General features: G+C 39.7%; 1 protein-coding gene and 3 long non-coding RNA genes across 10 annotated transcripts; 2 read left to right on the forward strand and 2 right to left on the reverse strand.

The window, feature by feature from the left end:
• The first annotated feature begins 842 nt into the window (after window positions 1-842).
• On the forward strand, window positions 843-5,226 carry LOC124340522 (spondin-2-like). 2 transcript variants are annotated; one of them, XM_046793102.1, is made up of 6 exons: window positions 843-1,315; window positions 2,245-2,456; window positions 2,528-2,632; window positions 2,701-2,880; window positions 3,555-3,930; window positions 4,245-5,226. In XM_046793102.1, the coding sequence occupies exons 1-6, from the start codon at window positions 1,036-1,038 to the stop codon at window positions 4,442-4,444; spliced, it is 1,353 nt and encodes a 450-aa protein (XP_046649058.1). In that variant the 5' UTR covers window positions 843-1,035; the 3' UTR covers window positions 4,445-5,226. The 2 variants fall into 2 exon arrangements, with proteins under 2 accessions (XP_046649058.1, XP_046649059.1); XM_046793103.1 differs by having other exon boundaries at window positions 4,248-5,226.
• Window positions 5,227-5,566: 340 nt separating this feature from the next.
• LOC124340589 lies at window positions 5,567-7,357 on the forward strand. The gene is made up of 5 exons (XR_006918108.1): window positions 5,567-5,695; window positions 5,768-5,918; window positions 5,978-6,193; window positions 6,255-6,483; window positions 7,304-7,357. It is a non-coding gene; the product is annotated as an uncharacterized LOC124340589 (long non-coding RNA).
• A 647-nt stretch (window positions 7,358-8,004) lies between these two features.
• On the reverse strand, window positions 8,005-11,201 carry LOC124340579. 4 transcript variants are annotated; one of them, XR_006918079.1, is made up of 9 exons: window positions 11,085-11,201; window positions 10,885-11,027; window positions 10,739-10,818; window positions 10,157-10,639; window positions 9,929-10,078; window positions 9,475-9,720; window positions 9,266-9,410; window positions 8,929-9,111; window positions 8,005-8,831 (listed from the first exon to the last, which is right to left on the reverse strand). It is a non-coding gene; the product is annotated as an uncharacterized LOC124340579 (long non-coding RNA). The 4 variants fall into 4 exon arrangements; XR_006918078.1 differs by having other exon boundaries at window positions 10,739-11,027; XR_006918081.1 differs by having other exon boundaries at window positions 9,929-10,084; window positions 10,739-11,027.
• LOC124340581 lies at window positions 11,193-13,808 on the reverse strand. 3 transcript variants are annotated; one of them, XR_006918095.1, is made up of 7 exons: window positions 13,576-13,808; window positions 13,421-13,509; window positions 12,884-12,962; window positions 12,294-12,820; window positions 12,146-12,231; window positions 11,312-11,464; window positions 11,193-11,224 (listed from the first exon to the last, which is right to left on the reverse strand). It is a non-coding gene; the product is annotated as an uncharacterized LOC124340581 (long non-coding RNA). The 3 variants fall into 3 exon arrangements; XR_006918094.1 differs by lacking the exon at window positions 11,193-11,224 and having other exon boundaries at window positions 11,300-11,464; XR_006918097.1 differs by lacking the exons at window positions 11,193-11,224; window positions 11,312-11,464 and adding an exon at window positions 12,016-12,092.
• Between the last annotated feature and the right edge of the window lie 150 nt (window positions 13,809-13,958).

A 13,958-nucleotide genomic window follows, 5' to 3' on the forward strand; every position in this document is an offset into this window, starting at 1 on the left:
GTCGATTACCTTTTTTAGTCACCATCAGATAACCCGAAAAAACTCAATTGTTGTTCTGGTTGGATAGTTTTTTGAAAAACTCCGCCTTCAGCGCACCTTAATAATATTCCAGTTCCTATACTTTCATTTGTTGCGTTGTTGAGTATATCTGTGTGTGATTTAATTATCACTGTAAACAAAGGCTTGATTAAACAAGCCCATGTGCTGGTATTTAAAAAACCAAAACCCGAAGAAAGAAACAAAAAGGGCCTTACAAAGACAGATAGGGTAAGTGGAATGGAAAATGATAGATGTTCTCTTAATAATAACAACACCGGGAGGGAAATGACGAAGAAACAGTGGCCAAGCCTTGGTAGTTTACGTCATTATTTTTTCTCAGCAGAGTCGCGGTTGGTTGGATCATTCAACGGGTTTTTATGAATAAAAAACCCAACGAAAGAAAAATGGGCGCCACCACACACACAACTCTTCAATATGCATAAAGTATACATATTACAAAGGCCTACCCCTTTTTTTTTTGGCCAGCGTCAATTATATAATAATACAAGCGAATTAGCCCGAAATCCCGTGACAAATCTCATCATTTCATTTTTCTCTTGTGCCATTGACAAGAAAAAACGGAAAGGCCAAAAAAAGAGAAAAACGAATTTTGTTGGTCAAGCCCCTTCAATTGAACTCGCCTTTGGCACGGAAATGAAGGATATGTGTGTGTGTGTGAAAATAGCGTGACTAGGTATCCTACACACACGCCCGGCCTGCCCTGGTGGCTGTGTCCCTTACACAACGTGAGCTAGCGAGCAAGTCTCAGCTCTTTTAATGGGTTGTGTGGCCACTATCCGAGCTCAGTCGCTAGCCAGACGGCTTGCAAGTCACTGATACTTTCTCCTTCTCTCTTACATTTGTCGATCCGTGCCAGCCTGTTAGGGTTCCCCTCAACTGCGGCCGCGCCAATTTCTCTATTTCTCTCTGCACATTCTCAACTCTCTCACCCGTTTAGAACCTTTACTTCTTCGTCTACTACTTGTATTAGTCACGATGTGGTATGTTGTCAGAACAACGAGCCATGTGCTTCCATTCTTGGTGATTTTGCTGATCGTCAGCCTGGCCACGGCCAAGCCACGCTCTACCAAGCGATCGCCGCCCAGCTCATTCGTCTCCACCGCAGCAGCAACGGCCAAAGAGAGGAGCCCTTTCCTCTGCGATCCCGACAAGTTGATGGTCTACAAAGTGACGCTGGCAACCCACTGGTCGCGAACGTTGTTCCCCAAACAATATCCGGAATGGCGACCTCCCGCTCAATGGTCCAAAGTCATCGGTAAGCGCTACAACTCCTTTCGCTATTTCTTATGAATGTCAAGTTCGTTTCGGCCTTGAACTAGTTGCAAACCCGAAGAAAATATTGCACACACGCAAACAATTTCGCCATGTACATATATGTGCGAGTCATCAACCGCTTTCTCATTCAGCAGTTTGGCCCTTTTTTTCATTTTTGAAATATTTGCATTGGCTTTTTGGCGCGCGTATACGAGCATACGTCATCTTCTTTTTTATTAACCAAATTAGAATATTTGTCGAGTACACTACTCTTCTCTTTATTATTGAATAGCTCAGCTGCAATCTTATATACAAGGTCGATTTCATTCAAGGACACCTTCCATGTATCATACAACATATATACGTTTTAGATCTGGTAAACTAATCAAAAGAGGTTAGGCACTAGAGATCTAATGAGGTCGACTCGTCGCTTATGCCGCTCCTTAAAAACATTTCAAAGCTTCCTAGAGCTCCTAAAATTAAAAGAGTTTGTGCTGAGAGCTTTAAATTATAAGTTGTTGGGGTTCTTGTTTCTATTTCACCAGAGACAAATAGTTGATGTACACACCTTGATGTGTAGCTGTGCTGTGGGGGATATACCAATTTAGAGTCACAGATGTGTGCCTAGTTTAGATTTATGGTTGGGCCGGTTGCACACGAGTGCCTTGAATAACTTGCTGGGATGTTGTTGGGTTTTTTGATGGATGATATTCTTTGAAATTGTTTTTTTTTCGTTTCCCCCTCCCCCCAAAAAGTTCTTTCACGCTCCCTGGTATACACTGTAATTCATTCTTTTTTTTCTTAATTTGATATTCATCAAGTAACAGCCCCAATTTTGATTTTTGTTTCTTTCGTTTTTCTATTTGGAATTTAAATTAAAACGAGCCTTCAATTAATTGATGAAATTAAATACCGAAATTGCCACAACAGGTCGGTCTCACGACTCTAGCTACACCCTGTTCCGAATCAGTCAGGCGTCCACCGAAGGATTCAAGGAGTTTACCGAGACGGGCAGAAGCGACACTTTGGACGCGCAGTCGCAAGGAGAGGGCGGCATCTTTGACGAGTTCAACGCCCCGCCCGTCACGGCCGGCGAAGGCAAAACTGAAGCCGAATTCTTTGTAGACAGCAATCATTCGAGGGTAAATTTAATTTTCATAATTTTTTGTTCGCCCTCGTTTACGATTTTGAATTTTTGAAATTTTATTTTTAGGTGTCGCTGGCATCGCGAATTGTTCCTTCGCCGGATTGGTTCGTCGGACTGGACAGTTTCAATCTGTGCATCGATGGCCAATGGGTTGACAGTGTTGCGATCAAGGTATTGATTTTAATCAATTTAAATTGAATGCCAAGTTTGGTTAATACTTTTTTATTATTATTTTTAAGGTTGGACCAATGGATGGTGGAACTGACAACGGATTCACTTTCACTTCTCCCAATTGGCCGTCCGATCCGACGGAAAAAATTTTCCGCATCACGTCCAACATGCCAAACCATCCGGCCAATTCCTTTTACTATCCAGATCTCAACGATCTGCCTCCTATTGCCACATTTTTCTTTGTCAAGGTAATCAAAACCTTCATTTTTATTTTTAAATTAAAAAGAAAAAGGTAAAAGGATTTGCATTAGCCTTAATTATGCTGTGCTAGGAAAATGGCAAGTGTGTTGCGTGTGAGACCCTCACCTCATTCCGAGGTCGGGATTCCGGAAATTCAACTCGGGGGTTTTCTTAGTCACACATGTTTGATATCAGCACTTGTAGAGCTCATACTGAATGCTGGGAAATGGGACTGGGTTTCCTGGCTTTTGATTTATGTTTACGCAAATGGGTCCGCTGTAGATTATTGAATGGACACTTGACTCTACTAAACCGTTTATTTATTTATTTTTCATCGACTTATAACTATAAAATATGCTGAAGTAATCCAAGGTGATGCCGACGATTCAGTAGCATCAATTTACAGGACGCGCTAATTATTTTTGGTTGACCCTAATTACTTGCGGAAGTGATGCGCATAGCACTGTTAAAAATGCTGACGAATTTGTGAGTTATTAACAACGAGTTATTTGTGCAAAGGCTTGGCCTCCCACCAAAACATTTCGTTTGCTGACAACTAAAAATGAGCCCTGGAAACATTTCAGCAATTTAAGTTGAAGCCATCACAGTTAAAATAAATTTGTTAGCATGTATGCAATGTCTACAATAATCTATCCTTTTTGTTTTGTTTAAATTAAATTAGGTGAAGGAGTACGCTCTGGCTGAAATCTTTGACGCCGTGACTCTGGCGCCCACCAGTGATACTCCAACGCCGCAGCTGGAAGATGTTCTTCTCACACAGCAGGGAGTTGACACGTCGTCATCAACTTCCAGCACCACCTCAACGACAGTTCCTTCTGAGAGATACGTCGAGCAAGCCGACCGTGAAGAAAGCGAAGACGTGGACGAACAGAACAACGAAACCCTGCGGAAAAAGAGCAACAAGAAATCGTCGTCTGGCGCCAAATCCAAAAGCGAATCGACCAAAAAATCGTCGCTACTCAAATCACTCGTCACCGACTACAGTCGCGACGAAAGAGCAAAGAAAAATAGACGAGGGCGCAAGTGGTCGAATTTGAGTAAGTCACGCCCTAAAAATAGAAAAAGCATCTCCAATTAATCCTGTAGAATCATCTGATTTTTCTGGTTTTTGATTATTTCAATTTTGGCTTTTTTTGCCTTGTCGTTCAACCTGGTTTGATTTCAACAATTGTATTCATCAGCTTTTAAAAAGATAATTTGGGCATTTTCAAAATTACACTTGCATTTGGTTTCGTGCATTCAACTATTTTACTTGTCCAGTCCGAATCCGATTGTTATTCATTTTAAATCTTTTTAAAAAAATGCATGCAAGTTTTATAAAAATTATTACTTTTTTCTACCCCCAAATAAGCAGGTGGGCCACGCCATTGCATCGTCAGCGAATGGGGAGCTTGGTCTGCCTGTTCCAAGAGCTGTGGCATCGGTGAATCTACACGTGTTCGAAGAGTCTTAACTCACGCCCGTCGAGGTGGCAACCCGTGCCCACCCTTAGAGGAAAACAAATGGTGCGGGTCCTCTCGCGATTGTTCACACGCTTATTTCGACTGGTAGTGCAGCTGGCGGCTCTTTAATTTTATTTTTGATTCAAAAACTGAATGTTAATGAAAAAACGTAAGTCCCGAGAATTTATGCAAATTCCCTTTTTCTCCATTAACCAAAAAAGAAGAAATGGGAACTAGAGTAAATGTCTTCATGGACATGATTGGATGTGAGTTTATTTAAGGAAAATGGACGTGTACGATAACTAAAAAAAAAAAATCTAATCTTTTTTTTTTTTTTTTTTTAAATGAATAACCCCCATGCTGCTTGTGTTGTATTTATGAGACTCGTTTAAATTAGCAAAGTAATCGCGTTCAACGAACTCATCTTACATTTTTTTTTTATTTCCTACGGCCATCAACTGCTACCCGTTCAAAAAAAGACAAAAAAATTTTTGTGAATAGTCGTTACCTTCATTGATAGTGCACGTCCCCATCATTTCGAAGTAGTTGTTATTACAAAATTGAATTGACTTGAGCCAATTGTTGTTCGAAAAATATGGCGAATAAAAGGCGGATGAGAAAGAGCCAAGTCGATGAGCTATCCACACGCTTTTGATGCTGTTTTTATCGCAATTGAAAATGTTTTTCGAAATCACAAAATCGACAAAAATATAAATGACTGCAATTACATCCGAGGGTTTCCAATGTAATGCGGACGTGGCCATTTCACTGCCATAATATTTGATCAAACGAATATTTGTGTCCTTTTCGAGTTCTACGTTGTTCGTCGTAAAATTGCACACTGTATGACTAACCAGAAACGTCCATAAATATATACTTGTACCAAATTGACTTTTCATATCGTCTTTGAATTTCTTTTTTTTATGTTTTTTCATCCGTAAAATCAGAATCCATAAAATCAGTTCTTCAGCAATATTTTATTGGTGAATTTTCTTTTGAAGATAAATTGCCGACCTAGTGACAGAAATGTGAAAGAAAAAGAATTAAATTAAATTTTATATACAATTATAAAACTAGGAAAAGCTTTGGAAGGCCAAATCAAAGACCATTTTTGTGTAGAAATGTGAAATTCAAATTTTTGGCCGACTCCACTCAAATGCCCAACCCTAGATGGCGAAAACGTCGAGCTGCGACTGTGCAACCAACTTAGGATTCAAAACTCAAGATGTCGCCAGTATCGCCTTTGTTGTTGTTAGCTTGTTACAAACGAGGCGAAGCCGAAAAGTGCGAAACAAAACTGTAGCTAATTTATACTTATATTCCTGCGATTTCAATTACAAAATTGAATTTCGTATCATGTGTAGGTTTATCTTGAGTCTTGACCTAGTTTCCTTATTTTTATACTGTACCAACTTATTTCTTCAAATTCTAGTCTTCTAGATGCATACTGTCAGTGTAAGTCATTCCAACAAGTTGACTTAGCACTCAGTCAACTTCCATTCATTAGCCCCATCATGCTGTCAAAAGCCTAAAACTCATGTTTGAAGACCACATGTAGTAGAATACAAATCTGCCGAGATAAGGTATTTCCCCATTATTGCTACCAGACCATTACAATTCAGATTTTCTTATTATTACATAGGTATCCTGAACCATAAGACTTTTCTGAATCTTGCAATTTTTGTGGTGAACCCTGCAACAGCATGTTTGTTGTTATGGATGCTACTGCAATACTTCATGACACTTTCTTTGACATCAGGAAATTTACATCAACCTAAGGAGTAATGCTGTTTGTTGCTGTGAATTCAATTTTTACAGTTTTTTCATCGTGAACATTTCAGTGTGCTTCTTAAAAAAGGTAAATGGTAAATGCTTTATTCATTGTTATATTTTCAATAATGTAAAAATTTGTTTTACAGAGCACGGAGATTCTTTTGCCAATGCTGACCTTTGTCAATGACGGAAGAAGGATTTTCAACAACATTCTTCTCCATCCTTATCTTCGCGACGCACGCTCATCTAGCTTCACTGCTTTTAAACAAGATTTGTTTTACTTCACTGACGACTTGGCGAGTTTCTGGACCACTTCAAGATCGCTTCCGTCAGCTGTTACACACCTGCAGTCACTCACCACGGGATTATGCCTAGGTACCAACAATTGACTTAATTTCTTAGGTTATCTACCAATAGTCTAGTTGCGTTAGACTGTGTCTGTGTAATAGTTTCCAAAATTAGGCCCTTCTTGCGCGCAAACAAAGTTTACTTGGACGCTTCTTTTTTCTAACGCTAGATGGCTTTTTGATAATTTGCAGTCTAAACAGCTGTCAAAACAGTCAGTTTCTGTTACTTTGAACATCTCTTTAAACATTTATCGAAAGTTATTTTGTTGAAATATTTAGTGATAACTGACGATTATTATTCCCCCAACAAAGCTCACTTGTTAAATTTTCGAAAATTGCTTTTTTTTTCTACTTCCGGTTTACACTTTTCAGTCAGTAGTTCAGTAAATATTCATCTGACGCACAAAAGAACCACATATTCGTGATCCTCGTCGAATTTGTGGTAAAGTTCATGTTTCGTTTTGTACGTTTTCGTACTTCCGGCTTTGAAAATTTTCCTGAACTATAGTTCAGGAAAATTCTCGATTTTGGCCAAATTTTGGATTTCGTTTAAATCACACCTAATCGACCCCAAATTTCATGGAGATCACGAATATGTGGTTTAATTTGATGACAGCTCAATGGTTGAGGAGCTGTGGCTACTTCCGGTTTACTTCCGGAATTTTTTTTAAAGACTGGCAAGTGAGCTTTGTTATGTGTGCAGTTTTCAATATTGTTAGCTAGATTTTAAGAAATTTAAAGCGCGCCTTTTAAGTTTTGAGCCAAAAATAACAGATCGATGTACCTACATGTAATATGTAACTTTTATTGGCATGTCACTCTAATAAGAATTGTTTCTCTTTCTTCAGATGATGCAGAGGAGACGTCGAGAAGATTGACACCAAAACATCGCCGGTATCTCCAAAGTGTCAGCGCGGATTATTTGTTGTTGGTAATATGTGTTAGTGTTAGTTAACCTGTTGGTTGCCACGCCTTTGTTCTCCCCTGCTCCTTAGCACGGGCTGCGTGCGCTGTTCGGTCTCGTGGTTTTCATGCCGAGGGGTCGGAAAGTCGCACCAGCCCAAAACTAGCCGCAAGGCGCCTGTTAGGCAATGCACCGGTGGAATTGTGGGTGGAGGTGGGACAATAAAGCAATTCCTTTATGTTTTTGTTTGCTATGTTGCATAATTTGTAATAAAAAAAATGTTTAGTTTACGACTTTGTGTATTTTTTACAACTTTCAAGTTTTACATAAGTAATAGGCAAGCAACTGATAAATAAACTTCTATGATAAACCACACATAATCTCCAACTCTTTTGTTACGCCAACTTAAGTTAAAAAAAGAGCTGTCAACATCAATCAATTTTAGTAAACACCACACAGTACGTCTCTTTCGTAACTTGCCCTGTAAATGAAATTTGTTCAAACACTAGAATATGTCGGAATGCGGAGCGACTAGAGCAATAATCACTTCCAACATGCGAAATAGGAAAGACCCAACCAAAATAAGAAAACGTCGCAATGTCTTAAGGCTTTTAGGTGGCAAGCGAAGTCGTACACAATGATAACCCAGGTTTAAAAAAACTATTTCCCTATTAAAAATCAACAATTCCCAGTGACTAGTAACTATTAAGATATGACCGACAAATCTGAACATACTTATAATATTTAGGAGCGTCCCTGTAGTAAGTTGGAGAAGCGTAAGGTGTGGTGTAATATTCAGGTGCCTTAGTGGTGTAGTAACTCGGGATAGAGTAATACTTCGGAGCTTCGGTGTAGTTGGTCGGAGCAGCGTAAGTAGTGTTATAATACTCAGGTGCCTTGGTAGTGTAGTACATAGGGGCCTCGGTGTAGCATAGGTTGTGGTGTAGTAAACTGAAGCCTAGGTGTAGTATTCCGGTTCAACGTAGTACGAAGGAGCAGCCGCTGTGTAGTAAGTTGGGGCTGCGTAGTACTTGGCCGCCTCAGTTGTAGTTGTGTAGCTTAGGGCAGAGTAATACTTCGGGGCTTCGATGTAGAGGCTCAGGGAAGCAAAAGTTGTGGTGTAATACTCTGGAGCCTTGTTGGTGTAGTACTTGGACGGCTCGGTGTAGTATTCAGCCGCTTTGGTGGTGTAATAAGTTGGAGGCTCGGTTTAGTAGCTAGGAACTAGGGGGCCTCGGTGTAGTACGTTTGATGATGTAACTCGGGGCAGCATCAGCTTCGGTGTAATACTCTGGAGCCTTGGTGGTGTAGTAATAGTGTGCCTCAGTGTAGTAACCGTTTTTTGCGAATGTTGAGGTTGTGTAGTATGGCGTCGGCGTGATGCTTTGGTACCCGCCATACCCAGGAGACATCGGTACACCAGTGATCGACCCAGCTTTCAACGATACGGCAAACGGCGACATCACAATCAACTATTCAGCAAATAATTTGAACATTAATATTCAATGTGGTACACAAACAGATAGAAAACAAATAATTTATAAAAACTCCGTGAAACAGAATATTTACCCGATTGCGTACTGATAATACGACGAAGAATCCACTTGGTAATAGTGCACTGCAGTTTTTCATCCATATTTCTTTGCCAGTATTGTTCTCTCCAGCCAATCGCCCTGATACAACAGCATGGTGAACATGTTCCATACAACAGCGACCCAATTTGATATCAGAAAAGAACGTAACATCTCCAGTCTAATAAAAAATAAAGTCCAAACCCAATAATTAAAATCTAATTTAACAAGAACTTCATATACTATCTAACAACAACATTAGAGCAGTCAATGTTGGTAAAGTTTTAATCACAGTAGTACAATTAATATGAAATAAAATGTTCAAGGATTCTCACCAAACAAACGTTCGATTGTGCTTCAAGCTCGGTATTGACTCGATAACCACCAAAATCTCCTCTCCTCTATTTCCAAACCAAAAGCAACAGCCAAATCCGTGTTTACGTCCCAACCGACAGCAACGACGACATTGTCAGTTTAAATCTGATGAAATAATTTTTAGATTTTAATTAACATCGCTAAAACATGTACAGAAATAACTGTTTACCTTTTGACCATTGTTTAAGGACAATGCGACCTTGTAGTCTTCCAAAATTACACCCTCAACATTAGCTTTGGGCAAAACATTAACACTTTCCGCTTTCACTTTCTCGGTTGTCCATTGGCTCAAATATTTAGGGGAACGGAGAACTCGACCTATGTTACCACCATCGATGTTGCGGAACAGCGCTACGTGCTCGTGGGCATCTTTAAGGGCACCGCTCAGGGATTGGAAAAGATTTTCGTTTAACACCTAACAAGAAAATAAAGGCCATTTTAGAGGAATTCGTAGAACTAATTCTATTCGTAGAACTAATTCACAGAAATAAATTGCTACCAGTTTAAATAGACTCTTAGATACTATCGAGCAGGAAGATTATCAAAGTTATTCAGCATTCCATAAAGGTGTTATCATTGAGACTTTTAAAGGCAAATTTCGTTTGGCATAAAAAAATGTTTACCTGTGGCAATAACGCCCTTGTCGTAGGTGATGGTACGGCCATCGTCAAGTGCGGCTTGCCGACCGCAAATGTCAAGTTTAATGGCGCGGTGTACACGTACGAATATGTTATCTTTACTATTCAATTCGACGCGATTGCAGTCGAATTCGTCTTGTTCTAAAGACGGGCAAAGAAGGAAAACAAGTCATTAGTACATGTTGCACAAAATTACAATAATAAAGAACTCACCTTCACTCTTTGCCGTTCCACTGTTTGAAACGAAGTTTATTCGAAACTTCGGGGTTGCCGTGTTGGGTGTCGGAGAAGCTCACTTGACTGATTTCTGTCGTACTTGGGCGCTCCAGTGTAGAATTCGACAGCCTTGGTGATGTAATAAGCTGGAGCCTCGGTGTCGTAGGTTGGGGCAGCATACGTAGTTGCGTAGTCTCAGTAGGTGCCTCGGTGTAGTACTGTAGCGCTTTGGTAGTGTAGCTCGAGGAGCAGCACAAGTTGTGGTGAAATCATCTGGATCCTTGGTGATTTAACTGTAAACCCAACAGTGCAACCTCGGTGTAGTATCTGGTCGTTGCGTATGTTGTTGTCAGGTTGTTGTTTAGTAAGGCGGTGGCGTTGCGGTTTGGTATCCGCCTTAACCAGGATACGTCGGTACACCAGTGATCGACCCAGCCATCGACGATACAACAACCAATAGCAGCATGACGGCATTGTTAACTAGACAATATTAAATATTCAACAATATAACGGACATATTATCAAATAGAAAAAATGGAAATTGATACAAAATTCCACGTAGGAATACAGATTATTTACCCGTGATTGCGACCTGGTAATACGACGAAGAATGAAGTTGTCGCCGGGTCGGAGATGCTCACTCGACTGATCCCTGTCAACTTTTCTCTCGCCTTTAATACAATTTTTTCTCACCCCTCCTCTTAAGCCTAATGGCTATATTTTACCTTCTTGATAATGAAGCAAAACGTCCCGTTTTCACCCAACCTCTACACCAATACCTGACACCTTTTACGTAATGATCTTCATGACCTTCGATTGAAATGCAAACTGGCCTTTCCTTCTGCAGGTGACTTTGCCGGGGATGGGTCTACAATAACCAATATCAAAATAAATACCAAAAAGCTTACACTTGCTGCTATTGTACCTTTTTGATAATGAAGCAACACGTGTCATTCTCACCCAACCTCTACACCACTGCATGACACGTTTTACGTAATGATCTCCGTGACCTTCGAGCGTCAAGGTAATCGAAACTGGCCTTTTTCTTTCAGCAGGTTGACGTGGCTGGGGAAGGGACAACAAAAATCAATATCAAAATCAATATCAAATCATAAATGGTAATGGCTTAAATTTTAGTCACTTTAAAAATACCACATTTGACATTTGACTAGTTTCTTCGGTGTCAAATGAATAAATCTTCCATTTCGAACCGTTTGAAGGACAGTTGGCTTTTTAAAAATATTCTACTGCAAACTTTTCTAAGTTTCAAACATATTCCTTGCATCTGCGGTCGGAGAAGAAAATCTAAAAAAAGATAAATTATTAATATAACAAAATAGAAATCAAAGCTTCTCATAGAACGGTTGAATAAAATAAGAAATTAGACGCAATTGTTAAAGCTCGATAGACTGTCCGCTACGTTCACAACGAATAACTCAAAAATGAACTTAAATGATCCTAAGTAACCACCCAGGAGAAGCGGGGGGAATCGTATTTCCACAACTGATTTAGGAGTATCTAAAACGCAAATCAAATGATTGATTGACAATACCTGAAGTCTAGGGCTATGGATTTTGTAACCGCAAATCAACAATGAGATCCTACTAGCAGCTATTTAACATAAATGAATAACATTTACAGGAGCTACCCTTACCCTGTCTTTTACATTGACATGTCTACCATCTTGGATAGCTGATTACCGCCAGAACCTATCGCGTGTCGTTTGATGCTGCATGAACAAAAGGGAAAAAAATTCCACCCTGTTACATGACCAACGCGTTTCTGCCACAATAAAGTATACGCAAGTAAAACAATGTTTTGACACTCGCTTTGTTTTCGTTGCTAAGCAGTAAATGTGTTGAAATTTAGGTTTTACTCTTCATACCGAATGTAGACGGAAAGGACTCGGCTCGGATATATAAAGGATCGTTGGCTCCAAACAAATTCAAATTATTTCCTGCGAAAGCAAAAGCTTCATGTCATTACCTTTCTTATTTTTTCATTTGGTTTAGCGTTTCGTTCAGTGACTCCTTGTCACCAAAACCCCTCAATGGGCAACCCCTCCGCGTCATCTGGGTAATACAAACAATTGAATTTGTAGCTTTAACAATTTGACTAAAGTGTAATTACGTACCCTCGTTTAAGCCTCGATGGAATGGCAACCCTAAAGGATTCAGGATTGTCCGGGCCGCTCAAAGGAGGCGTTGTTCTAGATTTAAATTCTTATTTTAACAGACCGTCCGGTTCAAACTGCAGCCAGTCAAGCAAGGGAAGACACTGCCCGCACTGACTCGACAAGGGAGGTTACCCGGCCATGGTTCAAAGAAACCGGAAAAAGAGCGAAGAGAGCCGAGGAACAGTTATTACGAGAGCGATTAATCTTAGTAGGCTTCCGGCTTAGATTCATGACCCTCCAACAAATTTCATCGAATCATGCGCCTTGCAAGTCCCTGTTCGACCAGTCCACTCCCTTCCTCCTGGTTGTCGCAGCGACTGGTTAGTGGTTAATTAGGGAAACGGGGCCACTGAGAAGGGAGTCCAGATATGCACTTGTAATTTCTAAACATCTATATAATTTATCGATCTTGAATTTCAGCGCGGCCGACCACTTGTCATCTTCCACCAATTGATAAAGTCTATCGAACAGCGGCGAGGGTAAACCTGATAAGAGAATTAAGAGATTAATTGCGAATGCAGTAAATTAATAAAATCAGGGGAATATACCGTGAACAAATCTGCCATAGTTGTTGGAGGAATGAGATCCTTGGAGTATTTTCTCCTCACTTTCTCTTCAAAAGTTAACCTGAAATAAAAATAAATATTCTCATTAGACCACAATGACAATAACACAATACCATCACTTATGAAGGACATCTGCAACTTTATTCGGAATATATTATAAAATTAACAGGAATGTTCAGTGTGTGGTGAAGCTTAAACATTCTTGGTATAACAATAAAGACAGTAAATAAAAATTTTAAAAACTAAACTAAATTTTCTCGTTTCACTTTAATATTCTATATGAACCGGAGAAACTACTCTCTTGACCAGTGTTAAAAATTTGAATCCAGCACAGACTTAAAGATTCAGAAACAAATTGAAAGGAGTGCCAATTTTTAACGGCAAAAATTCCTTGAATAAACTTAAACCCTCCCATCCGGGTTATCACAGTGGAAGCATGACTAACAGCTGGATTATTAGAAGTCACGGAGAAATGGCAACAAAAAACAAGGAATCAATTAATTTATCAAATCATATTACCAAATTATGAGTGCCAAATGTTCTCTTCCATTCATGCAAGATCAGAATCGTCAGATGTTGCCTTGTTGCTTGTAGGCCAATGAGCGATACTAAGAGAATACAAAGACTTTAAAATTAATGCTTAATTTCTATGCAAAAAATGTCACACAACTTACAATTTAGAGAATTTCAGCCTGTTCAGTGTTAAGTTCAGAAGTTTCTCCAGATTCTCGACCCTCCCAACATTGTTTCGTTTTCCATCTTGCCACACTTAAGTTTTCTTTTCTCTCCTTCCTCCTTACGTAGTTTTGACTTTTGATTGAACTCTGTATCGTCTGGAGTTTTCTTTAATAGCTTCGCGTTAAATAAAGCCGAACGATGATTTCTGGAAAACTCAATGTCTCAATTCCTTCTGTCCAGAACATGGTCCAGAACAAAATGACGTCTGCTCAATGGCTGAAACTTATTCGCCATGCGCCATCTAGGGACAAATAAAACATTCACGTTAAAATATTGTCAGCTACCTGCGTTAGCAAGGTACCGAAAGGATGTTTGTGAT

Source organism: Daphnia pulicaria, chromosome 5 (assembly GCF_021234035.1).
Source record: "Daphnia pulicaria isolate SC F1-1A chromosome 5, SC_F0-13Bv2, whole genome shotgun sequence".
Taxonomy (NCBI): Eukaryota; Metazoa; Arthropoda; class Branchiopoda; order Diplostraca; family Daphniidae; genus Daphnia; species Daphnia pulicaria.